The following is a 27921-nucleotide window of genomic DNA, read 5'->3' as shown; positions in this document are numbered from 1 at the left end:
GACATGCAAATGCGGCAGGGGGTATGTGGGCAAAACCATCTGTGAGCTCCGTAGAAGAGTCGGTGAACACTTAAGTGACATTTCTAAGGCCAAAGATACACCTGTGGCCAATCACATTCACAGCTATCATAATGGGAAAGCCCGCATAACAGTAATGGGCATAGATCGTGTTTTTCCTCCACGGTGTGGGGGGTATTGGGACCGCGCCATTCTCCAACGCGAGCTTCGTTGGATCTATTATTTAAAAACTATGACCCCATTAGGCTTGAATGAACAACTTAATTTTAGTTGTTATTCCCAGACAGCCATTTATAGCTCTGTATTATGATTATTTTAATTTAGTTACTAGGGGCTTTGTTACACTACTTGCCCCAATTGCCACCCATGACGCCCGACTCGCTAGCCTGTGGCATCTGGGTTGCTATAGACACAGCCCGCCCCCTGACTATACATTTAACCGTCCCTACTTTGGCACGCTTGTGCTTGGAGGCACCCTCTTGTTTGCGGCGCTGGGTCCCTTGGGTCGGTTTGTTCCGATCACGTGATGTAGTCACGTGACCTGCCGCGTCACTAGATGACGTCCGTTCGCGTGATGCAGTCGCGTGACCCGTGGCGTCACTAGATGGCGTCGCGGACCCTGGAACGCATCGTTGCGCATGCGCCGCCTCTCCCTGCATTCCACCGGTCACGTGACCACCTCTACTTGGAGTCACGTGATCGGAAGTGGGGCGGGTCCGGGATACTGGCACGCTGGTCTGTGTATTCAAAAGCGCTGACAGGTAAGCATCCTCTGCTGACAGACGATTTAGATAATTTTATATCCTGGGTCATATTTGGACTCTCGCAGGCATCACCCACTGGTGAGCCTGTGCTCAAGCTACTTGTGGTCTTGGCTCCACTGGCCTGGCCCCTTCTATATTTGCTGGAACATTTGTATACCAGCTTTAACCACCGTATGCTTGTTCCTATAATACTCCCCTTTCCCCACTTTTTGTTTTTTTGCGATGCAGGCTTCACCCTCAGCCTGGCATTGCATTTGTACATCTCCCCTGATGAGTTCGTCCTGAATGAAATGTGACACGTCGGGAGTCTACCTTTTTATAGGGTGTACTAGGGATTCCGCCCGCTATTAGGGATAGGTATCCGGACGGGGACGCTCCTTGCGGGGCAAGTACCTCGTATAGGCAGGTAGGGTCATCTAGTCCCTGCCCCTTCACCAGGGTTCATTAGGGATTTCATGCTCCCGTCTCCTGCCTTTGCTGAGGTTTTTATGTTGGAATCATCTCCGTATGGTAACACATCAATGTAATCCATCGCATGGGAGGCTGCATGCACTCAAGTGACTACACCATCTACGCCTACAGCATCTGATGGGTGAGAACGTTCCTTTTTGTTTGCTTCCCATCTGTGTTACCTATCAGTGTTTGTGTATCCTGGCCCCATTGGGCTGTCTTTATGTTAGTCTGTTTAGAGGCCCTCTGGGCTAGTGCTTTAGGTTAGTGCTTCACTTTTTTAGATATAGCATTAAATGTTAAGTTTTACCCCTTTGTCCCCTAGGGGATCAGTACATTTCGTCACTTATTATTGGGAGTAATTTGTCAAGTCTACTTACTTGGCGTTATAGATACGTTTTATCTTAATGAGAGATTTGATAATAAGGATTTGGAGAATGGGCAGAGGGATAGCAGAGCAGAGAGAGGCTGGTGCTGCTACTAGGGGTCATACCATGGGGGAGTAATAAAGCCCACCATAATGCCCCCCCCCCCCAGTAGAAATAATTCTCCTTATAATGTGACAGTGCAAAAATACCCCCTTGTAATGCCCCCAGTTGAGCTAATGTCCCCATAGTGCCCCCATAATATGCCAGTATAAAATACCCCTATATAGTGACCCCAGTAAATGCCCCCAGAGTGCTTCTCTCCCCCCTCCCTCCTAGTGCCCCCCATAATGTACCAGTATAAAATGCCCCATATATAGTGCCCCAGTAGATGCCCTCAGTGTCCCCCATAATTTGTAAGTATAAAATACCCCTTCTCAGTGCCCTCGTAGATGACCCCATAGTAGTCCTCTCCCCCTTTCCCCATAGTACCCACCATAATGTGTCCCAGTATAAAATGCCTCTATACAGATCCCCCATATAAAATAACCGTTCTTTGTGGCCTCAGTAGATGCCCCTATAATGCCCACCAATAATGTGCCAGGAAGAAGTGCCCCCAATGTGCCAGTAATAAGTGCCCCCAATAATGTGCCAGTAATAAGAGCCCCCATAGATGTCCCCCAATAATGTGCCAGTAAAATGTGCCCTCATAGATGTCCCCCAATCATGTGCCAGTAATAATAGCCCCCCCACCATCATGTGCCAGTAATAAGAGCCCCCCCCATATCATGTGCCAGTAGCCAGAGCCCCCCTCATATCATGTGCCAGTAGCCAGAGCCCCCCTATCATGTGCCAGTAGCCAGAGCCCCCCTATCATGTGCCAGTAGCCAGAGGCCCCCCCCCCATCATGTGCCAGTAGCCAGAGGCCCCCCCCCCCCATCATGTGCCAGTAGCCAGAGGCCCCCCCATAATGTGCCAGTAGCCAGAGGCCCCCTAATGTGCCAGTAGCCATAGGGCCCCCCCATCAACATCTGCCAGTAGCCACCAGTATTGTACACACAAAAAAAAAACCACTTATACTTACCTCCTTGGCAGCGATGCGATGCAGGCCTCTTCCGGCCTGTGTCCCGCGCTGTACGGCTCAGGGCTCAGGCAGCGCGATAAGGTCATCGCGCCGCAGGCGCCGGCCTCTGATAGGCTGCCGGCCTAGTGCCTGCAGCTTATCAGAGGACGGGGAAGGGACACGCCTCTCCCTCCCCTGCCCTACTGCACAGCCATCTGTATCGCTGTCCTGAGGACGGCGATACAGATGACTATGGAGATGAGCGCTTCCACAATGGATATGCTCATCTCCGTGTGACTGTCCTGCCTATAGTTAGTTGCAGGCCGGCGCGGGGGGCCCCTAAGGACTCGGGGGCATGGGGGCAATTGCCCCCCTTGCCTCTATGGAAGCGCCGGCTCTGGTCCCACCTCAGCAGCGATGGTGCGCTGTGAGAGACCCTGTTTATGCAGTTTAACAACCCGACCATGTTTAAAAAGGGAGAGTTTTTTTGTCTTTGCCTTTGTCATCACAACGTGTGACTACCTGACAGAAAATGACAATGAATCCACATCTTTGCACAGATTTGGCCTTTTAAAGGCATGTGGTCCTAAAATTTGGATCAGCTGAAAAAAAGCATGTTTCAGTTTAATCGTTATTTTCAATTAATTGAATGCTCAAAAAATGTTTTGTCTCACTCTTATTTCTTCTTGTTGCATGTTGAAGCTCTACTTGGAACCTTGTTAAGATCCAACAATGTAAAATATGATTTTTTTGCAATTTTTCAAGTGGTCTTAAACTTTTGATCAGGACTGTATCAAAAGTTTAGATCGGTATGGGTCTGAGGACTGAGATCCCCACCAGTCTCTAGAACGAGGGGAGAGAAGTACTCACTTACCACATTCTCTCTCCTCACTGCAGAACAAACAAAGAGGTGGTCTCTATAGAATGTCAATGGGCCCATCTCGCTCCTGTCTTGTGCACTGAGGAGAGACCATGGTAAGTGAGCACTTCTCTCCCCTCATTCAAGAATAAATAGATCATATCTGTGGATGCAATGCCAGTGACTCGAAGTCCTGGTCAGCACATATACCTTTCAGTTTGATGTCGCCTAGTTTGCTTGTGGGCTAGCCTACATGATCCTTTGCTCACCTGAATTGCATTCTTGGTTCATTTTTAGGACTTCACCTAATCTCTTTTAGTTTGCCTTTTTTTCACTACCTTACTGGGAGTCTTAAACTCATATTTTTATTGTTCATTTGCTTCCTAACTGAAAATTAAGTAACTGTCTAAATACTCATTAACAATTTTCTACTAGTTTGCTGCTGTAGAGTTTGTGTAACTTCTTCTCTCTCTGCTGCTGTTTCTGACATAGATCTAACATAGCACAGATTTTTCCACTGTTCTGTGCACTCACTGCTCTCCTCCTTCCTTCTCTCTGTGTTAGATATAACAAGCAGGGAGTGAGAGGAGAATGTACATATAACTTCAGAGAGTGGAGAGGAGGGAAAGCATCCAAGTTACCAGAGAAAGCAAGTCATGCAGGTTGTAGATAGTGAGGAAAGAACCCATTTAGCAGGATGGAAAGGGGGAGGATAAATCATATCGACTATAAAGAGAAGGCAAAGTACCTACAGCAAAGCAGTGGAAGGGGAAATAATACTCTTCAGCATCAGTGACTGCCAATGCATGGGCAAGGAGATCCCTCATGAGCTGTAGAAGGAGAAATCGGTCAAAGAATGAAGCTGTGCTGATATATGAAAGCTAATGAAGGCAATGGCATCTTGGACACACAGTCCTTCTTTCCAGCATGTATTATTGGAAGGGATATATTCCCATGACATAAGTCTAAAACTAGGAACAGTTTACAAAGTACGTATCTGAACGAAAGAGTGAAGACTACAGACTAAAACTTAGAGGACCTTTCACCGCTCCTGACATTCCTGTTTTAATAGATTCATGCATTCCCCATGTAATAACAATTCTGGAGCATCTATTCTTATCTGTATGTTATACCATTCCTTTATTATTTCTACTAGAAGTTATGAATGGATTGCTATTAGCCTTCAGTAAGGGTACAGAGGGGAGGTAACCAGTTGGGGGGGGGGGGGGTGTACCTGCACAGTCTGAAAATGGCAGCACTGATTTGTGCAGGTACACCCCCCCCCCCCCCCCCAACTGGTTACCACCCCTCTGTACCCTTACTGAAGGCTAATAGCAATTCATTCATAACGTCTGGTGCAAATAATGAAGGAATGGCACAACATACAGACAGAAGAACAGAGGCTCCATAATGGTTAGTACGTGGGGAATGCATGTAGCTATTAAAACAGGCAGGTCAGGAGCGGTGAAAGGTCCTCTTTAAGGCCATGAACATTCAGTAGTTGTCAGCCAAACAATCATTTGGCTGGCAAGTATCTCTCCCGACTTCCTTATACAAAAGCATATTTGGTTTGTCTGTACATTTGTGTGTTCAGTGGGAAGAGAGGAGAAAAATGCTACCAGACACATCTGGCAGATTATCTCCTTGTAGAATAAAAGGATCAGGTGAAAATATGCACTTTGCCCTATCTTTCTTTCCTCCTATCTCATCAGACTGTCAACCGGAACTGCCTTTCTCATCTAGTGCATGGGGGCCTTTAGTGCAAATATTTTTTTTTTTAACTCAAGATATTCATTAACATGTTAAGAAATCCATGACAAATGGATCCTTAACCTTTTCGCTACCAGAGCCGTACATGTACAGCGCTGGAGTGATGGGTAAACGAGGCACCCGCTCGCACATGCAGCAGGTGCCATAGCCGGCAGGTCTCCACTGTTTCAAACAGCAGAGATCCATGGCTAATTACCGCGATCAGCAATAATGCTGATCGCAGTCATTTAAAGACTTTAGACACCTTTAATTAAGTGAGATCACGGCATCTAAAAGCTCAAAAAACCCCAAAGCGCGCGCTTCCGGCCTTCTTACCAGCATCCTCTGCGGCCATTTTGTAGCCTTAAACATTAGCTACAGTACTATAAAAGAAAGTAAAAAAAAAAAAAGTTTAATATATAAATAATTTAACCCCTTAAGGACCTGCGCGATACATGTACATGCATCTCCTGCACCCGGCCGATCTGTGGCAGGGGTCCAGCAGTCACTGATAGCCCGACCCCTGCTGCATGCGCTGGCATCGGTGAAATCACTGATGTCGGTGCATTAACCTTTGATGTGCCGAGGTCAGCGCTGACCGCGGCACATGCGATGTGTGGAGGTAGAGAGCAGCCATCGGGTCCCCACGCTGCTGTGATGGGGACCTGATGGCAGGGAAGGCAGCCCGATGCCTTCCTTAGGCATCGTGGCTGCCTTCCAGGAGATCCTGTGAGATCCAACCCCCTGGATCTCACAGGCAAACAGGCTGTAAGTGTACAGAAGTATTGTGATGCATTGTAAAGACCTCCAAAAGTTGAAGTCCCAAAGTGGGACAAAAAAAAAGTAAAAAAATAAAGTTTTACCAAAAAATTTAAAGTTTCAAGTAAAAAAGAAAAAGCGCCCTTTTCCCCCCAAAAAATAGGGGAAAAAAAGAAAAGTAGACATATTGGGTATCGCTGCATCTGTATCGACTGGATATATAAAAATATCACATTACCTAACCCCTCAAATGAACATCGTCAAAAAAAAAAAAAAAAACTGTGCTTAAAAAAAAATATATATATATTTTTGTCACCTTACATCACTAAAAGTGCAACAACAAGTGAGCAAAAAGGTGTATGCCCCCCAAAATAGTACCAATCTAACAGTCACCTCATCCCGCAAAAAATGATATCCTACCTAAGACAATCACCCAAAAAATAAAAAAAAATATGGCTCTCAGACTATGGAGACACTAAAACATAATTTTTTTTGGTTTCAAAAATGCTGTTATTGCGTAAAACGTTAAATATTAGTATACATATTAGGTATATGTATTAGTATACATACATATTAGTATACATATTAGGTATCATCGCGTCCGTAACAACCTGCTCTATAAAACTACCACATGACCTAATCCCTCAGGTGAACACTGTAAAAAAATTAGATAAAATAAAAACGTTGTCAAAAAAGCCATTTACTGTAACCTTACATAACAAAGTGTAATAGCAAGCGATCAAAAAGTCATATGCACACCAAAATAGTGCCAATCAAACCGTCATCTCATCCCGCAAAAATGATACCCTACCTAAGACAATCGTCCAAAAATATCAAAAAAACGATGGCTCTCAGACTATGGAGACACTAAAATGATTTTTTTATTTATTTCAAAAATGATATTATTGTGTAAAACTTAAATAAATAAATAAAAAGTAGACCTATTAGGCATCGCCGCGTCCATAAGAACCTGTTGTATAAAAATATCACATGACCTAACCCCTCAGGTTAACACCGTAAAAATAAAAAAATTAAGTGTCAATAAAGCCATCTTTTGTCACCTTACATCACAAAAAAGTAATAGCAAGCGATCAAAAAGTCATACGCACCCCACAATAGTACCAATCAAACCATCCATCATCTCACGCACAAATTTAGTGTTTAGTTTTTAGCCTATATAATAATAAAAGTGAACACTAAATTTGTGCGTGGTGCATATTTTAATTATTCTTTAACAAACTAAAAATAAAGGGGTTTTAAAAAAAACAGTCGCCACTCCACTGATGGAGGTATATGTTGGTCGATGACAGAGGGCGAGGAGATGTGCACTCTCTCTCACCCTTATCACTTTAGAGGCAAAAAAACAGCCGTAACACCGCTTGCAGTGTTATTGCCAACTAAGTTAGGTTGTCGAACCAACCATGTGATGCAGCGGGAGAATTGATATATCAACCCACTGTAGAATAAGCACATTACATGTGCTCTCAGACTGACAGATGTCTTAGTGGCAGTTAGCTCTGCAAACGGAAGTAGCACACAGTTATTGATACCGTGTCTAACTGATTGTTGAACCAGGCATAGTAATGTAGGCCAGCCGGACTACTATTTGCTGGTTAGCAGTGGAGTGGAGCGCAGCATTTAAAAACTAAAACTGCCCCCCAGTTCTTAAATGCTGCGCTCCACTCCACTGCTAACCAGCAAATAGTAGTCCGACTGGCCTACATTCCTATGCCTGGTTCAACAATCAGTTAGACACGGTATCAATAACTGTGTGCCACTAAGACATCTGTCAGTCTGAGAGCCCATGTAATGTGCTAATTCTACAGTGGGTTGATATATCAATTCTCCCGCTGCATCACATGGTTGGTTCGACAACCTAACTTAGTTGGCAATAACACTGCAAGCGGTGTTACGGCAGTTTTTTTGCCTCTAAAGTGATAAGGGTGAGAGAGAGTGCACATCTGTCAGTCTGAGAGCACAAAGGGACAGAAAAGAACCAGGTAAATGAGGAAATATATATATTATATGCATAAAACTTGCTTAGCTTAGTTATATATTGCTGCCCATCAGATTTTCAGTGCTATATATTTTTTTTTTCATAACTTGGACAACCCCTTTAAGGTGAAATATGCAGGGTCCTTAAGGGGTTAAATCACCGCCCTTTCCGTAGAATAAAGAAATAAATAAAAAAATATAAACATCCTGGGCATCACTGCGTCTGACAATGCCCATACTATTAAAATATAAAAATATTTTCCAATACGGTGAATAGCGTAACGGGGGGAAAAAAGAGTCAAAATGGGCAATTTGCCATTGATTTATTCCTTCTCTTACCCCAAAAAATTCATAAAATGTCATCAAAAAGTCACACACACTTCAACTTGGTATCAATAAAAACTACAGATCATTCTGAAAAATATGAGCCCCCACAGAGCAAAAAAGTTATGGGGGTCAGAATATGGTGATGTAAAAAAAATTTGAAAATACAAAGTTTGAATTTATTTTTACACTATTTAGACATTAAAAAAAACTATACATATGTGGTATTGTTGTAATCGTACTGACCCAGAGAATGAAGGGCACATGTCAGTTTTGCCACAAAGGGAACACCGTAGGAACAAAACCCAGTGGAGGAATTGCCTTCTTTTTCCAATTCCACCACGTTTGGAATTTTTATTCCTGCTTCCCACTACACATTGTATGCCATATTGAATGGTGATATTAGAAAATACAACTTGTCCCGCAAAAATAAAAAATAAAAACCGTCCTATGAATAAGTGAACGGAAAAATAAAAAAGTTATGGCTCAAGGAAGATAGGGAAGAAATATGAAAACGGAAAAAACCTTTTGGTATCCTAAGGATCCTCAGAATCCCCATGTTGTTCACCACTACACTATTTCTGATCAGTTGTTGTCCAGTTTCGCTCAACATGTCGGAGATCGCTGAGAACATTTATCAATACCACCGTTTAGTTCTCCGGTCTATTTGCATCAGAAGTGCCTTAATTATTTTGCCATCTCTGCAAGTCCAGCTGAGAGCCAGCATAGATTTCACTTGTAATCTGTGAACCTTTCCCGGCATAAAATAATAATAGATGCAGGGCCACCTTGGCCTTAGCCTGCACTACTCACTTGGATTTCAAATGTCTTTCAAATTCTGGGGTCCTGGGCTCAAATCCGACCAAGGACAACTTCTGCATGGAGTTTGTATGTTCTCCCAGTGTTTGTGTGGGTTTCCTCCCACACTCCAAAGACATACTGATAGGGAACTTAAATTGTAAGCCTAATAATAATAGTAATACTAATGTCTGTAAAGCGCTGCGGAATATGTCAGCGCTGTAAAAGTGAGTAAAATAAATAAATAAAAATATGAGGAGGTCTTTCTTGGCCACCTATCTTTAGCCCCCTCACATTTTCCAAATTCAAAAAATGCAACATGACTGCTCTCCCCTGGAATCTGTCACCACCTATAGTTTTTTCATTGACATGAACCATGTCTACTCAAGTGATAACTGTGTAGACGACTACAAGGAAAGTGTGCTACATGTATCCTTTTTTTTTTTTTTCTACTATCTTCTGTAACTTTTGTTATTTCCATGCAGGATCACCAAGGAAGATTCATGTCCTTCAGTAGAAAACAAGCAGCCAACGCCGTAAGTAAGAAAAAAATCTAGAATTCTCTACAATTATTTTACGTATTGATACATCTGAAATATATTTAATATTGAGTAACTATAATCCTTTCCTACCATAGTCCTGTACACTGCAGGCGGAAGGGTCTCGGCTTAGCCCACGTCATACAAGTGCAGTAAGCGTATGGTGGCTTGTGATAGAGACTTCCCGCTATGCAGGGGTTAAAATAAAATAAGCTGATAACTAATACAGATAAAGCATAGACCTGACATATTCAATGTATAAAAAGCTGTAAATGACGTTCTAGATCTGAGGACAGGAGCCTTTTCAGGGTCTTGTAAAGAACACACAATAGATCAGAAAAATCTAATGGAGATGTCCTCTCCTCGGGTTCAGAACAGCAGCTCATCCTGGCACAGGCGGAGTACAGTACTGTTGTATCCAGCATTCATCTCGTCTTTATAAAACTGCAGTTCGTTGGTCCAGGAACATTAGACAGAATGCTTACACGTTTCGGACCCAATCTTACGACCCTTCCTCATGGTTAAATCCTGCCCTGCTGAAACCAGCATTTTAAACCTTTAAGGCCCGGAGCTTTGTTTGTTTTTTGCGTTTTCGTTTTGCGCTCCTTGCCTTCCCAGAGCCATAACTATTTTATTTTTCTGTTCACATAGCCATATGAGGGCTTGTTTTTTGCGGGACAAGTTGTACTTTCAAACGCCACCATGTAATATTGCATATGATGTAGTGGAAAGCAGGAAAAAAATTCAAAATGGGGTGAAATTGCAAAAAAATAAAAATAAAAAAAGCAATTCCACCACAGTTTTACAGTTTTTTTATTTAAGACGTTCGATAAAACTGACCAGTTACTTTTACGTTTCTACAGGTCAGTACCAATCCAGCGATACCTTTTTTATATGTATAGTTTTTCTTGCGTCTTGATAGTTATAAAAAATTTTTTAATGTGGGGCAAAAAATCTGTTATTTTTTTTGTCGCCATATTTTGACCCCTATAACTTTTTTGTAATTATGTGTACAGAGATGTATGGGTAGCTCATTTTTTGCGGGGGCGTCTGAACTTTTTATCGATATTATCCTTGGTTGCATGACTTCTTTTTTTTTTTTTTTACTGCCATTTGGACGCTTTTTTCAGTTTTGCTGTTTGCCATATGGGAAATATTTTTATACTATGACATCTGTCAGTCTGAGAGCCCATGTAATGTGCTAATTCTACAGTGGGTTGATATATCAATTCTCCCGCTGCATCACATGGTTGGTTCGACAACCTAACTTAGTTGGCAATAACACTGCAAGCGGTGTTACGGCTGTTATTTTGCCTCTAAAGTGATAAGGGTGAGAGAGAGTGCACATCTGTCAGTCTGAGAGCACAAAGGGCCAGAAAAGAACCAGGGAAATGAGGAAATATATATTTCTTTTGCATAAAACTTGCTTAGCTTAGTTATATATTTGCTGCCCATCAGATTTTCAGTGCTATATATTTTTTTTTCATAACTTGGACAACCCCTTTAAGGTGAAATATGCAGGGTCCTTAAGGGGTTAAATCACCCCCCTTTCCGTAGAATAAAGAAATAAATAAAAAAAATATAAAAACAGCCTGTTTCAGTTTATTCGTTGTTTTCATTAAATTGAATGCTCAAAAAATGTTTTCTCACTCCCATTTCTTCTTGTTACATGTTGAAGCTCTACTTGGAACCTTGTTAAGATCCAACCATGTAAAATATGATTTTTTGCAATTTTTCAAGTTGTCTTAAACTTTTGATCAGGACTGTATGAGCAGAGTGACATTGATTGCTTTAGAAGTCCTAAACTGTTGCAATAATTTAATTCGGATAAAAACCATTGTACAGTAAGGGTCCATTCACACGTCCGTGGTGTGTTGCGGACCCGCAAATTGCAGATGTGCAACACACCCAGCCGGCACCCCCTATAGAAATGCCTATTCTTGTCCGCAACTGCAGACAAGAATAGGACATGTTCTATCTTTTGCGGAGCTGCGGACCGGAAGATCGGGACTGCTCTCCGCAAATGCGGAAGTGGAGAGCACATAGTGTGCTCTCTGCTTCACGTCTGGGCCCATAGAGAATGAATGGGTCCGCATCTGTTCCGCAAAATTGCAGAACAGGTGCAGACCCTTTTGCGGACGTGTGAATGGACCATAAAGCAGTGTTAATGAAGAGCAGCTTCATGTGGCTGGAATATCCCTTAAACTTATAAGGGATTTATCATATTGAAAATGCAAGAAATGATTAATGTATTTCAACATTAGCTTGTATTTACTATGCAGCAGAAACCTGACACTGGTGTGAACTAAGCATCTGTGGCATTAGTTTTCATGGTAATTCCTGAGGAGTGGGGCTTGATATCGGTTGGTTGTGTGGTACTGTCGATGTGTTTCGACTTGAGTCCGGTTCAAGTGGTTGCAAATATTTGCAATGATCTTAAAAGTAAAGTATCAAACATGATTAAGGCCACCTTTACACTGGCATTCGGTGCAGATCCGTCTTGTATCTGCACAGACGGTAGTATCTGTATCTGTTCATAACGGATCAGTTTGCATTATTCATTCCAAAAAAAGTTTAAGTCAAAACGGATCCGTCTTGACTTACATTGAAAGTCAATGGGGGACGGATCCGTTTTCAATTGCACCCTATTGTGTCAGTGAAAAACGGATCCGTCCCCATTGTAAGTCAGGATGGATCCGTTTGGCTCCGCTTCGTCAGGCAGACACCAAAACGCTGCCAGCTGCATTTTAGTGACTGCCTCAAACGCAACGGAGACAAAACGCAGCCAAATTGATGCATTCTAAACGGATACTTATCCATTCAGAATGCATTGGGGCTGAACTGATCCGTTTTGGGTCGCTTGTGAGAGCCTTGAAACGGATCTCACAAGCGGATCCAGAAACGCCAGTGTGAAAGTAGCCTAAGAGCAGGGATGCCCAACCTGCGGCCCTCCAACTGTTGCAAAACTACAACTCTCAGTATGCCTGGACAGCCTACAGCTATTAGGGTATGCTGGGAGTTGTAGTTTTGCAACAGCTGAAGGGCCGCGGGTTGAGCATCCCTGATTTAGAGGAAGCTGGTTAACATGGCCGTGCACATTAGATGTGTATCGGCTGAACCCAGCAATTTGCAGTGAACTAGCCAACCATCTAATGTGTGTGGGTTACTGACCGTCCCTCAATGGCAGACCCCATAGGAGATAAGAATTGCTATTAGGGTTATTTTAAACTTAATTAAATCTTGAATATACCTAGGGTGCAATATTTGGTATAAAGGTTGGCTACAGAGGGGACCTCTGCTGGTTTTCCTGCCTGGAGTATCCTGATTGTGTCCAGATGCACACTATGAGGATATAGAAAACTCTCTCTGTTAAAACATTTCACGTTCCTATTGGCTCATTTGTATTTTTAAGTTGTAAGGGTGACACCCAGGGCTTTGCTAATAAATAAAGAGAGGGTCTGCCATTTGGAGTAGGTGGAGGAAGACTCATGTCTTCTCATTCTTTTACCCTTAGACTAAACTTTAAGATTTGGAGCATTGCAGACAACATGGTTAGATCCCTTGTTTAAGGACCATACAAAAAGATTATTTTGCTCTTCGGGAAATAAGTTTCCACCAGAGGTGCCTGGCAGTGGTCTTCTTCCCTCTAACAGTATGGGAGGGTCAAGAGAGATGGGGTTTGGCCGATGGCTATCCAATGTGTGTGGTCATCTTGTGATGCATAACTAATAAGTTATTTCCTTAACAAAGATACTTGTATGAATGATAATCAGGTTTAATATGTTTATCATGTGAATTTCAGGTTTCTGGACTTATTCGATGAAGGAGAACCGTGCCAGAATTATACCTATGATAGTGGAATTCCAGTTGGATGCCTGTTCAAATTAGAGCAGGATTTTCGTGATTTCATCAGTCTTGTAGCAGTGGTAACCGACAGATCTCACAACGTTAAACCCTATATTTACTTCATCCGCTGTATCAATAGCATAGGTGAGATTTACTGCTCATACAAAGTAGGTAACAAAATAAGCCCTCTGTAAAGCCAGTCCAGATCATGTGAAGCTTCTAATGGTCAATTGATATTATATAACCAGTTTGTCCATGGCTTCTGGCTCTGGCAAACCACTTGGACAGTTCACTAGTGTCGAGTACTCAACTCTGTTTTCTCTTCCTTTGCATATTTTAACAGAATTTTTGAACTTTAAGGGGAGTTTATCTGCTATATTTTTTGCCAAATAAAACCAGATGGTGATACATTTTTTTTAAACTTTATTTACTGTGCATAAATATGGGGCAGCCATCTTGCCTGAGCTACTTTACAGCAGCCACATAGATCATAACTAAAAAACATTACATTTATTGACATATACAGGAGAGTTTTCTATACGTGCTGTGTAACCTGTGCAGGGAGGGGAAGTGCATAAGCTGTGACCATCACCTGCTGTTAGATGTTTTATCTTTTATTGTAACTGCGTTGTTAATGAGATAACTACTGAAAAGTCATCACCACAGAACTGGAAGTGTTGGCATGGTATTAAGATGTCCAAGCACCCTCAATAGCTGTTGGCCAAAAGCTCATTTAACTGAGGGCTCTCTCTCCTAATTCCTCTATACATATACATGCTCAGTTTGGGCGATTGTGTTTTCATTGTGAAGACAGGAGACACCTCTGGCAGCATCTGATCTTCTCGAACAACAATAGAGTTGGGCGTTGAAGTTCCTGATCCTTTTCTGCCCTGACGTCATCTGTAGGAGAAAGTCAGGAGGTAACAATAGCCTAATTTGTATAGGGGTCTTTAGGTTAGTAGCTAGTATGAACACTGCAAGAAATTATGATAAAAAAATAAAATAAAATATAGTGACAGAAAGCTATCCTAAAAAAAAACCCAAAAAATATGTTTAACGGTATTCCATTTTTTTCTGTATGGCTCACAGTTTAACAATAAAGAAGAAGCCATTTTGAACTACACCAATCTCCACCTGCTGAAATCTTGAGTGTTCCAGTCCCTGCTACTCTCCACTTTCTGGTCCCAGCTTGACAAGCCGGAAATCCCAGGAAAGGCCACTCAGCCAATCACTGGTTGAGGCACATTACCGCTGCAGCCAGTGATTGGCTGAGCAAATATCTCCAGGCATTTTCTGTGTGACGATCTGAAATAACAGTAGCAGTAGGATCAGTGAGGGTAGTTATGTGTTTTGTGTTTTTGTTTTTTTAACGCACTTTGAGCCAAATATAAAAAAAAAAAGTCATTTCACTGGACAACTCCTGTAAATAAATGCTGACTTCAGACCAGACCTCCTTAATAAATATGGATCCCTGAATAAATTGAGATCCCCTAAATAATAACCTGCGTCTGACCAGATTTTATACTACAGATCCCTGAATAAATGCATATCCCATAACAAACACAAACTCCAGGTTAGACCTTAAAGGGGTTATTCTATGACTAATGTGAAAAATGAAAATCGGAGATCATATAGTACATGACAATCTCTTCCTAACAAAGCTAGAACCAGCCCTGCACCTCACATGGATCCAGAGATCTCCTCATTGCTCTGCTAGATTTATATCAAGCTGACAGCTCAAGGGGAGTGTCTTTTCTGCAGCAGCTAAGGGGGCGTGTCTCAGCTCTACCTATCACAGCTCAGGAGGCAGCCGAAGGATGAAACTGAGCATGTGCGGCCATCTCGGAGAGCAGGACAAAGAAATTAAACAAACAAACAGCAGATGGCACTATACAGATGCATTATATTGAATAACTCATTGGCTATGCTAAATTTTTAATTACATGCAATTGCAAAAGAATTCAGATCCAGGGACTGTAGAATATTTTTCATTGGACAACCCCTTTAAATGGATTATTCACCCCCAATGCCCTTTGGGCCGGCCTCCCCAGCATGGCATGACCTGCCCAGGGAATCATACTTACTTGATCCCTGCCACTAGATTCCGACTCCTTTGTTCTCCCAGCACTGCTTCAGTTCTCCGGTCTCCCCATGTCAACCTACGGTTTACCACGGGTCATGTGGCTGCTGCAGCCAATGACCGGCCGCAGTGGTGATGTTTCCCCTATGCTTCATGTAACCCAGTGGCATGGCACATATGGTTAGGGGATAACTTGATATAACTGGAATACCCCTTTAATTTGTCTGAGTAGTGTACTTTAGAAGGGAATTTTTATTTAGTATCTACAGTTGCCTTATAGGGGTTCTCCAGGACTGACCTAAGGATAGGTCATCCATATCAGATAGGCGGGAGTTGAACACCCTCTACTCTTGCAGATAAGTGGTTCAGGAGTAGAAATAGGGACTGGAGTTACCCAGCTCTATGCATTGTGTAATGGACAGAGATGGTTCTTGCAGCACTGCCCTCACTGAAGTTAATTGGAGAAACGCTGCAGTAGCCATCTCCGTCCTCTGCTCAGTTGACCTGTGGGTTTGCAGGGTGTTGGACCCTCGCCGATCTGATATTAATGGCCTGTCATTTTGTCAATTATTAGTCACTGCCTGCTTCCTGTTTCTAACATTTGTGATAAATGTTTATAATTTGTATTATTTTTTTTAATCTTTCAGCAAAGCTTAAAGCTCCGGTCATAAATGAGGTGAAGAGGACTCTGAATAACAGTGTCTTTGTCAGTTGGAACGTATCTGATGCTGATATCTATGTAGAAGCAGAGCTTAAAACCTCAAATAGAGAAAAACCTTATCAGGTACAAAGCTGTTTCAGTTTTATTACAGGGTTTATGCAAAGCACTTCTAGGACCTATCCTGTATATACTACAGTGGTCTGATCCCCTAAAAGTTAACGTGTATGTGAAGCCACCCTCCTTTCGCAGCTTAGTAAATACTTTTATTAACCAGTTCCTGACTGGACCATTTCCTACATTCCTGACCACGCACATTTTTGTTTTTTTCACTACATGTGTCTTTGAAAGCCATGACTAATTTTTGCGCTTTTTCTTAGTATTTTTTAATTGAGTATTTTATGTATTTTATTGACGCAGCCATTACTGTTGTCGATGGGTCATGTCCTTACATAACCTGGCACCATCCAGTCTGTCCTAGTAGTCAAACAACCAAGGGGCACACACTATTAATAAGGGAATGGTGACACACAGTTATCAGTTTAGCTAGGCATTTCCAGGAGGATTATCAGAGGCATGTCAAAATGCAGAGTTTTTAGAAGAAGTGGAATACTGTACATGGAGAAGAAAAGTATTTGCTAAAACATCTGTCAGAAGAGGTAGCCGATCATCATTAAAGTGTTTGGAAAATACAGAAACATCAGAACATGTGCCAAATGAATGTTTATATGCTAAAAAATCATTTATGGGAAAACCACTTTAAATGAATGATTATCATCTGAAAACACTAGAAAGTTTGTGGGAAATGTGCGGGATCCTCTGGATTTTTGCCGAAGTGCTTTGGGGACAAAAAGAACTATATCTGAGAATTACAATAAAAATCTGAATTTCTAATATAAGAATTTAAAATTCTTTTTTGAAAGAAATGTGACATTTTATCTTGGAATTTAAACTTTTCAATTCAGATTTTTAACTTCCTAATTCTCAGATTTTAGGGATTGACAAGCAACATTGACATTGTCTGTCATTCTCCTTAGCAAAGTACATTTGTAAGATGACACCTTAGATAAGACCCAGCGTTACAGACAGAGCTTTTTTTTTGATGATCGGTGGGGGTCCATCTCTCGGGACCCCTGCTGATCAGCTGTTTGAGAAAGCAGCGGTGCTCGCAGTAGCGCCGCAGCCTTATCCGGGTTTTCCTAGGTCATGTGTTCGCCGGTCACATGGCCTAAGTGCTGCTGAGCCCCATTAAAGGTGCTATACATTGTATGGCTCTGTGCTTGGTGAGCTCTCAAACAGCTGATCGGCAGGGGTCCCAGTTGTCGTACCCCCACCAATCAGATACTGATTACCTAATGGAAGCAACCCCCTCAGAGCCATTCAGTACTAGCCTTCCAGTTAAATGATAAACCTTTCTGCCTCCAATGCATATGAACTTTTGAGTTCAACGAAAGCTGTATTAACCACTAAGTGGGGTGTTCTCCCTAGTGGCAGCTGCGGACAAAGATAATGCCCATATGTCTTGCTCTGTGCCAAGAACATTGCAGAGAAAAGTGCTGTCCTAGATGACGTGTCTACTTTGTCATCCACTCAGAGGGCAAAAAATAGGAGCTGTGCATATCCCATTTCTGGGGGTGCTCACATGATGATTCCAGTTCGCCCCTGGTTTCAATGATGTCTGAATCAAAGTTTTTAAAATTCCTTCTGACTCATTATTGATACTGGTTGTAACATTTGTGAAGGCTCCAGCTCTAGAATGGACCTCACGTACATGAAGTGCACTGTGATATATTCATCAGTGTGTGCAGCTGCAGAGTCCTGCCCTAAAATAAAAATAAATAAATAAAAAAGGGACCTCTTTTGCGAAGTTGCGTCACCTGTGGCGTGAATTCTGGGGGGCTCTTCTCTGCCGGATGCAGACAGAGTGCCCGTCTGCCCCATGAATTATATTGGGGTCCAGCAGAGATCCGCTGTAGTTTGTGTCCGGCCGATTCCCAGCATTGTCTGCTGGAACAGCCTGCTGCAGGGGTGAAACTAACCTTAGAAAAACTGTCCAAGGAAAAAAGTTTTTGATAAATGACACTTTGTAATTGATATTATATGCAGTACGATATTCATGTGCATTTCTTATATCTGTATGTGCATGTCTTTACTACTGTATATTTTTAGACTGAAAGTCAAAGTAAGGAAATTCCCAATGTGCTGCCGGATGTTGCGTTCACAGTTAAGGTTCGGTTGAAGCTATCTAAACGTGTAATCGGTTTATCTGATTCATACGAACAGAGCAACTTCCTCTGGAGTAATTGGAGTGAGGAAAGAACGTTGCCAGGTACAGAAACATGTTCAGTTACTTTTCAGTTTGTCACTTTATCAGATTCACCAGTCTGCGTTTATTATTTGACCTCTGATGAACCTCGATGGATGTTTGCTTCTTTAGAATGGCTTTCTAGGATAGAAGCAGTGAGGAACTTCATCAGGCATTGTCCTAGTCCTGTGATGGCTAACCTCCCGCACTCCAGCTGTGGTAAAACGATGACTCCCATGATGCACACTTGCTTGGCTTTTCTCAGAGCTCCCTAGAAATGAATGGAGCATGCTGGGAGTCGTAGTTTCACCACAGCTGGAGTGCCAGAGGTCAGTCATCACTGGGACTAGTCCAACACCATCTCCAGATGTTAGCTAAAAGTCTATGAGAAATTTGGTATGCAGGACACTTAGGCATTAAAAAAAATATATAAATTCTGCAACTGTTGCTGGAGCTCTTGGCGTTTTGGCATCCTCTGGATTTGAAAAGGTTGTTCAGCCCATAATCATTATCATTATTATTATATTTATTTTTATTTTTGCAAACTGCTCTCTTCTCACTGATTTTCCCCCTCCCACCGCTCCAATTCTGCTGCTTCATGGGTCCTCTGTGGGCTCTCTAATCCTTCTCAACACACAAGAAATGATCAGTCAATCACTTGCTGAGAGGGGTCACCACCGTCATCAATGATTGGCTGAGCGGTCATTTCCTGTTTGTCGAGAAAAGACCAGGAAGAGACCAGTCGAGGACAAATTAAGCATCAGAATGTGAATGTAGGGGGATTGTTGGTTCTCTAAAAAATTTTTTTTTTACATTTTTTGACCCTTTTTAAAGAAATTTTCCTGCTAGTAAACTGCTAAAAGTGATTCTCCACCTTTTGAATAAATGTTGACTCCCCCTTCCCAGCTGGACCTGTTAAAGGAAACCTACTCACCTGCTTGTCGCTACCCGGTTCCAACTCCTTTGGTACATCACTGTGACCATTCAGTGGTCCCTGCTTGTCATCTTCTGACTTAAATGGTGGCCATTTGCATCTCTAAAGCCAATGACTGGCCGCATCAGTGGTGCTTCCTCCAAGCAGCGCTTCACTGGGTCACATGCCAGTTGCTGGAAACATCACCACTGCAGCCAGCCTATTGGTGTCGGAAGTTGACAGGCGGAGACCAAAATGAAGCGAAGGAGCTGGAACCAAGCTGCGAGGAGCAGGTAAGTATGCTTCTTTCCACAGGTCTCATGGGGAGGGACAAAATTTGTTAAAAAAGTGGAAAACTCCTTTAAAGAGCCGACAATTTTGGAAGACTCCTTAAAGGGGTTCTCCAGGAATTAAGAAAATGAAAATAATTAAATATTACTTTATTATAAATATATTCTCAAATACCTTTCATTAGTTATAATGGTTTGTTAGGGAGCAATCATTAGGAGAAAAGAATGGCCGCCGTCCTATTAGTACACACAAAACCTGTCCTAATCACACAGGAGGATGTTACTTCAAACAGAGCTGTCTCATCCTCTTCTCTGCTCTATTTGTCAGGGATTATGATCCTGATTGAATACAGATGATAAGATGAATCACTGTAGGAATGAAGTTCATAAGGAGACGTGAAGTACAGAGAGGAGGTGGGAATTTGGCTAATGAGCAGCAGCTCTTGTATGCAGTCTCCATTATCAGTCTGTCCTGTCCGTACTCTGTACTGCATGTCTCCTCGTGAACTCTGTTCCCACAGAGATTCAGCTGAAGATCTTATCAGCTGTATTCAGTATCATAAAACCTGACAAGTAGAGCAGAGAAGAGGATGAGGCATCTCTATAGCTCAGTGTTGTCAAGTAACCTGTCCTCTGTGTGATTAGGACAGGTTTTCTGTGTACTAACAGGACGGCGGCCATTTTTTCTCTCCAAATGATTGCTCCCCAGACAAAACGAGCCATTATAACTAATGAAAGGTATATGGGAATATATTTATAATAAAGTAATATTTAAGTATTTTCATTTTCTTAATTCCAGGAGAACCTCTTTATTGAACCAGAATTATAAGCTTTCTCTGGTAACAACAGATGAGTCCCGAAAGTTAGAAATGAGCTCTGCTGGGCGCTGTGCCCTCTTTGTCTCTCTTCATGTCTGAGTACATACCGTAGAGAGTCCATAGAATAAACCTATAGAGCTCATTCACAACTAATGGAGCACAACCTTCAGCTGAGCGACACATCACCTATGTTCTGGGTTATGACACCACTACTGGTCACTAAATGCCCACCGATTGAAATTTCTCATTTGCCCCCTAAAAGTTAAACACTCCTATGAGGACATTGCTTTTGCTGTATGTATTTTTTTTCTACTAGCCTCTTTAGCACTGGCGATCACATTATCCATACCGTCATTTTATAGATATTTCACAATAGTACCAATAGTATACACGCGCGTGTTAATTTATTCTTATTCGGTTACTCGCTGTCAATATTGTGGCTAATTTATTACTGGCCATGTGCCATATTTCTATGCTTTTGTGCCAAGTGCATATTCGAGTTGGCATAAAGGAAACTGGAGAAGTTACATAGACTGTGACTTGTTGTTAGAAGCCATATTAAATGGGTTCTCTCACTTCAGCCAATAGCATTTATCATGTACAGAAAGTTAATACAAGGCACTTACTAATGTATTGTGATTGTCCATATTGCCTCCTTTGCTGGCTGGATTGAGTTTTCCATCACATTATGCACTGCTTGTTTCCATGGTTACGACCACCCTGCAATCCATCAGCGGTGGCCGTGTTTGCACACTATAGCAAAAAGTGCCTGCCTTTCTGGTGGCCAGGAATGTAGGAGCCCACATAGGCTGGTGCTTTTTTTTTCTATAGCATGTAAGCATGACCACCACTGCTGGATTGCAGGGTGGTCGTAACCATGGAAACGAGCAGTGTATAATGTGATGCAAAAATTAATCCAGCCAGCAAAGGAGGCAATATGGATAGTAACAATACATTACATACATCTCCACATAATGGACGCGATTTGCTGAAGTGACACAATCCCATTTAAGCTATTGTTAATATACACGCACTTGAGATTAACTCGCAATGCAACATGTTCTATTTTGTCATGCAGGATGCCAGTGTATTAAAAAAAAAAAAGTGATGCATGTCCAAAACTGTTCGTTTTCTCCTTTTTACCTGTCATACAGCAATTTTTTTAAAGATTGTTTTTAGGGGGGTGGGAGAGGGCCGCGACAGTCCGATGATATTTACTATAATTTACACCAGAAAACTGCGGTAAATTATAGCTGATATCAACACCGTGGTGTCGTTTTCGGAGTCAGATACAGTTTAGGATCGGAGGAGCACCAAAATTATTAATAGGAGTCTCCTAATAGATTTGGCTCATCCGGGACATGTGAATTACTGAGGTTTGCGTGTGAGATGCCATTCTTAGTAAATCAGGGCATTTATGTTTTTTCTCATCTCTGGGTCTGCTCTTCTGGGTGGATTACTTGTCTGCGTAGAGATAAATTCGCATATTGGGGGAGATCTATCAAAATTGCAAGAGAAAAGTGGGCAGCTGCCCTATAGCGGCCTATCATGTCGCCTCTTTCAGTTTCCAAATAATCTTTACAAAATTAACGCTGGCTTCTGATTGGCTGCTATTGGTGACTCGTTCACTGCACTTGCATTATTGCCAATAGCCCAAAGTTTTGCTGGATAGTCATTCAAACCTGACTGCAGAATTGGCTGAATTTATGCTTCCTACACCCCACCATCACAATTTCACGGTCATTGGTCCTCAATGCCGCCTTACTGGTCTTTATAGAAACCCTTTAGGCGTGGCAATCCAACCGTGATAAAGCCAATATCTGAATCTATATCAATTGTTTGATTTCCTAGTAAGTTACGATTTCTGTCATTATGATACTTAGAAAAAGATGCACACCCATTGTAAAGGCTGTGGTTGAAAACAGTCATGTCTGCATTTCAGATTACCGATCGAGTCATTTCTTATTTTCTAGCGGAGGGTGAGAGAACCACGTCTCTAGTGCTACTTCTCCTGGTGTCATTGGTGATCATCGTGGCTACTGTCTTGCTGCTAATCAACATGAGACGGTAACACTTTCCCAGTCCACTGGGCTACAAACATTTAAGGATCATATATTAGGAAAGTTACATGTAAGATTTAAATGAGTTGTAAGAACAGAAATAAGAGTCTTCATTTTATATTTTTTAAGTTTTTCAGAAACTGCACCACTCCTGTCCAAGTGTCTGGTATTGTAGCTCATACCATTTCAGTTGCATGGGCAAGAGTGGCTCTGTTTGAGACAGCAAAGCCATTTTCGTACCTTAGCTTTGCATATAATAATTAGTAATTTCTCTAGCTTGTAATTTTATACAGTTCAGAGGAGTAACTTCAGAGTGCCGAACTAGCAGTGGATTACTGGTGCCTGAGAGGGGCCACAAAATAGAACAGCATGCATCATAGTTAGGTCTCAATGCAAAATCTATAACAGGGGCCCCAAGGGGGAACATTAATTAAGACCAACGTTTTAGACGTTGGCTGGTGGTGGTTCCACCGACGTTATGATGAGGCCTCTCCATAACTTCAGTGCATCCAGCGCCAGTTCTAAATATAAGATAGCTTCCGAACAGTCTTACATTTAGACCATTTTCTACGCCTAAAACATGTGTAGAAAATGCCAGCCCACCTACGCCACATCCACAATCGTAGACCTGGCGTGAGCGGGAAGAAGTTGAAGATAGCAGCGCAACTAACCGTTGCGCCTGAAATACGGCTGATATATCAGTGTCATAAATGACCCCCTAAGAGCTTCACATTTCCTCTTTGGTATAATTAAATAATCTTCTACTTAAAACTAACAAATAACATTTTCTACATTAATTACATATGTCATTTTATTTTTTCAGATTGCTGATGCTTCTTTTCCCGCGAATACCTGACCCTAGTAAAGTTATATCAAGTGATTTTCAGGTAAATATCATTCTTTTTCTTTTCAATTCTCTTTTTATTAGTTTTTATAATAAAATAAGAGACTGTGTTTACATTGTATCGATGTAGAAGAAATCAATTATGACAAGTTGATATGCAACAGTGCTCTTTCTATAACATAATGATGAACATGGAGTAATGAGTAGACGGGAAAGGAGAGGGAGGGGGGGAGAGTTGAGGGTTTGGTACGATTGGCGTGTTGTATCCAGGATCAAGGACGAACAGATTTCGTGAAGATCAGTTCGGTGTTTCAGATATGTTAGAAAGCGTGTTTGTTTTTTTTTTGTTTTTTTTAAATAAACTTTCTTTATTAAATTTCCAATAATAACAAACAATTATTTATATATATATATATATATATATATATATATATATAACAAAGAAATCGGACTGCACTCCAGTTGTGTCTTCAATGAAAAAAGGTTTATTCACCCATAAGTGGCACAAGCGACGTTTCGGCTCGCAATGAGCCTTTCTCAAGCATTGATAGGATGTGAACAAGTTACATATAAAGGGGTGTCAATCATAACAATTAGTGCTTAAACTTAATTGATAATTACAATCATATCTGCAGAAAAATATTACAAATAGAACAACATATTGCCAATTCAATATAATTGAATAAAGTGAAAAAAACAGTGAGTGCATAATGTATCAAAATCACATCTGAATTCATCCAAAGCCCTAATTGGTCACAGCTGTATTCTACTCAGGACATGACGATTACAGAAATCATAACGATACACATGTGTGAGAGGAGAAAACAAGTTAATTGGTACCTGGAATAGTGCTAGCGACCACGCTGTCCATCGCGCTGTACAGCGCGTCCTTGCAGTGTCTATGCGCATGTCCCGACCGGCTACTGCGTCATACTACGGCGCCCTCTATGGGACGCAAGCACATGTTCGAGTCACATATCAGTGACGTGGGCGACGTATGCTGCGTCATACTCCGGCGCCCTCTATGGGACGCAAGCACATGTTCGAGTCACATATCAGTGACGTGGGCGACGTATGATGCAGTAGATACACGGGATGACGTGAACTACCTAAAAAGGAAGCGCATGCGTGTAACTAGTCCCCGGTTTAATAACCACCATATTGGATAAGGGAATGCTGCCCTATTGTAAATATATATGATGTATACTATGTAAATTGCCGTTTTCCGTTCCACATTAAGTCACTCGAAATATGGGCAGGTTGGAAGAGTCCCCTCCTTTTCCAAGAAGGAGGCTCAATTCCAATCGTTACCCCAGTCCTGGAAGTACGTCGGTACCATCAGTACTGTGGGTTCCAAACCTGCTATAATACGTGACCAAGAGGGAGTCTCCTCATTATCATGTATCAGAACGTTACTTATTGTTAAGTCGGCAACATAAAATGATATGAACCTAAATTCTATTCTAATAAAAATTGGAAAAAAATGAAACAACTGACACAAAAATTCCCTATATTGCACCTTCGGGACATGTGCAAGACACCACAAGAGAACAATATATAAATAATAAAGAAACCATTTTTTTCAACGTAGGTCTCTCATCCACTGTCCAGGTCCATCAACTTTGCAAGATACCTTCTCCAAAAGTATAATTGTACCTAAAATAATGAAATAAAAATATATTAGCAGTGATATATATATAATTCATTTCACAATTTTCTTTTTAATTACTAATTTTTGAGTTACTAATTTTAAAAGAAATGTATTATAGCCAATAAATCCGTCTACTGCAAAAGAATCGCCTGACGTAATACAAAAGCATAAAAAGGCAAACCACCCCATTCATAACCCACCTACATATCTATATCTTGTGGTGTCTTGCACATGTCCCGAAGGTGCAATATAGGGAATTTTTGTGTCAGTTGTTTCATTTTTTCCAATTTTTATTAGAATAGAATTTAGGTTCATATCATTTTATGTTGCCGACTTAACAATAAGTAACGTTCTGATACATGATAATGAGGAGACTCCCTCTTGGTCACGTATTATAGCAGGTTTGGAACCCACAGTACTGATGGTACCGACGTACTTCCAGGACTGGGGTAACGATTGGAATTGAGCCTCCTTCTTGGAAAAGGAGGGGACTCTTCCAACCTGCCCATATTTCGAGTGACTTAATGTGGAACGGAAAACGGCAATTTACATAGTATACATCATATATATTTACAATAGGGCAGCATTCCCTTATCCAATATGGTGGTTACTAAACCGGGGACTAGTTACACGCATGCGCTTCCTTTTTAGGTAGTTCACGTCATCCCGTGTATCTACTGCATCATACGTCGCCCACGTCACTGATATGTGACTCGAACATGTGCTTGCGTCCCATAGAGGGCGCCGGAGTATGACGCAGCATACGTCGCCCACGTCACTGATATGTGACTCGAACATGTGCTTGCGTCCCATAGAGGGCGCCGTAGTATGACGCAGTAGCCGGTCGGGACATGCGCATAGACACTGCAAGGACGCGCTGTACAGCGCGATGGACAGCGTGGTCGCTAGCACTATTCCAGGTACCAATTAACTTGTTTTCTCCTCTCACACATGTGTATCGTTATGATTTCTGTAATCGTCATGTCCTGAGTAGAATACAGCTGTGACCAATTAGGGCTTTGGATGAATTCAGATGTGATTTTGATACATTATGCACTTTATGCACTCACTGTTTTTTTCACTTTATTCAATTATATTGAATTGGCAATATGTTGTTCTATTTGTAATATTTTTCTGCAGATATGATTGTAATTATCAATTAAGTTTAAGCACTAATTGTTATGATTGACACCCCTTTATATGTAACTTGTTCACATCCTATCAATGCTTGAGAAAGGCTCATTGCGAGCCGAAACGTCGCTTGTGCCACTTATGGGTGAATAAACCTTTTTTCATTGAAGACACAACTGGAGTGCAGTCCGATTTCTTTGTTCCGTATCAGTGGGTAAGCACCAGTTACCATACTCGGACCTGCACCCTCTCTACTTGATTTCTGTTTTGGTGGTGCTGCTGGTAATTTTTTTCTATATATATATATATATATATATTATATAATTACCTTCATTTTAAAACCCCATATAACCCAACCCAAACCCCTCCCCGTCCCACCCCCAGATGTGTCCTCCTTCGGCACCAATCCTCCGTGTAACCCGACCGAGGAAAGATGTAGAAGGATGGAAAGCGAAGGAAGATCCATCTATTCCAGTCTCTCCAGATTTTACTCCATTTTATTTTAATATCTCTTTGCTTATACAGGATATGTTCCTATCTCTTATTGGTATCTACAAATTTTAACCATGCCTCTCGCGCAAACCAAGAGCGTGCTATTAGGAGTCTTGCCAGGAACATTATCTTAAACAGAAGATTTTTTTTTTTATATTGATAACAAACCACCCTGGGAAGATCCACCAATACCCAAAAATCAGCCATAAAAGGAATCCGCACGTTCAATTTTCTCTGTATATAATCATGAATAGACCACCAATATTGTTTCAACTTTGGGCATGACCAAAACATATGCAAATAGTCCGCATCCGGAGTCTCACACCTAGGACAATTAGAATGATTCCTAATACCACATCTTTTAAGCAATCGCGGAGTAACATACAATCTATGTAGAATATTAAACTGCACCAAAACGTGATTGAAATTATGTGAAACCACTTTAAGATCCTGAAATATCTTCTCCTGATTCTCCATGTGAATCATTGAGCATTCATTTTGCCAAGCCCTCTGACCAGGAGATAAAATATCACCAAATTGTACTATAAACTTTTATACAGTTGAGAAATCTTCATCCTTTGCCCCAAATTCTCTATCAATTCATGAAATTGTGTAAAAGCGTGGATTTCAAGACGATTTTTTTTCTTTAATATTTAGTAGTGCCGTCCTTAACTGTAGGTACCGAAGCCATGATATTATTGTGTACATTTTGTCTTTGTGATAATACCGTGAATGAAACAATATCCCCATTTCCTACTACCTGTGTCAAATACAAAATATTACCTTTTTGCCAGTATAAATCTCTATTTAATTCAACTAAATTTTGAAATGCTTATTATGCCAGAGCGGAGTACATCCAATTGAACCTTTCACTCCACACCAGAGTCTGATCGAATACCATGACTTCATAAAGAGGTTCCTGGCAGATTTAAATTCTTTTGGAGTTGGTCAATTGATTAGACTCCAATAGTGTGAAAAAGTTGTCATATGGGGAGATCTATTAACTAAATACTTACAGAGTCCACTCACGGAAAAAACATAACTGTGTGGCTAAAAAGTAACCCCTGAAGCAGGGGAGATTAACTCCTCCTCTCTCCAAGGGCTTATACCAATGCTCTAGTTTAAGTCTTACGCGTTTCCGCCCCCAGAG

The 27921-nt window shown here is 41.5% G+C and overlaps 1 protein-coding gene across 2 annotated transcripts in view; it reads left to right on the top strand.

The window, feature by feature from the left end:
* LOC120977928 (interleukin-13 receptor subunit alpha-1-like) overlaps positions 1-27921 on the top strand; it is an 83914-nt gene that overhangs the window by 44114 nt on the left and 11879 nt on the right. For both annotated transcript variants that reach the window (XM_040406097.1, XM_040406098.1), the window contains exons 5-10: positions 9630-9680; positions 13486-13673; positions 16257-16393; positions 18437-18596; positions 22567-22660; positions 23477-23540. In XM_040406097.1, the coding sequence (XP_040262031.1) occupies positions 9630-9680; positions 13486-13673; positions 16257-16393; positions 18437-18596; positions 22567-22660; positions 23477-23540 (694 nt within the window). The remainder of the gene's footprint in view (positions 1-9629; positions 9681-13485; positions 13674-16256; positions 16394-18436; positions 18597-22566; positions 22661-23476; positions 23541-27921) is intronic.

This window comes from Bufo bufo, chromosome 8 (assembly GCF_905171765.1).
Source record: "Bufo bufo chromosome 8, aBufBuf1.1, whole genome shotgun sequence".
NCBI classification, from domain to species: Eukaryota; Metazoa; Chordata; class Amphibia; order Anura; family Bufonidae; genus Bufo; species Bufo bufo.
This window is presented reverse-complemented; position numbering and strand designations above follow the sequence as displayed.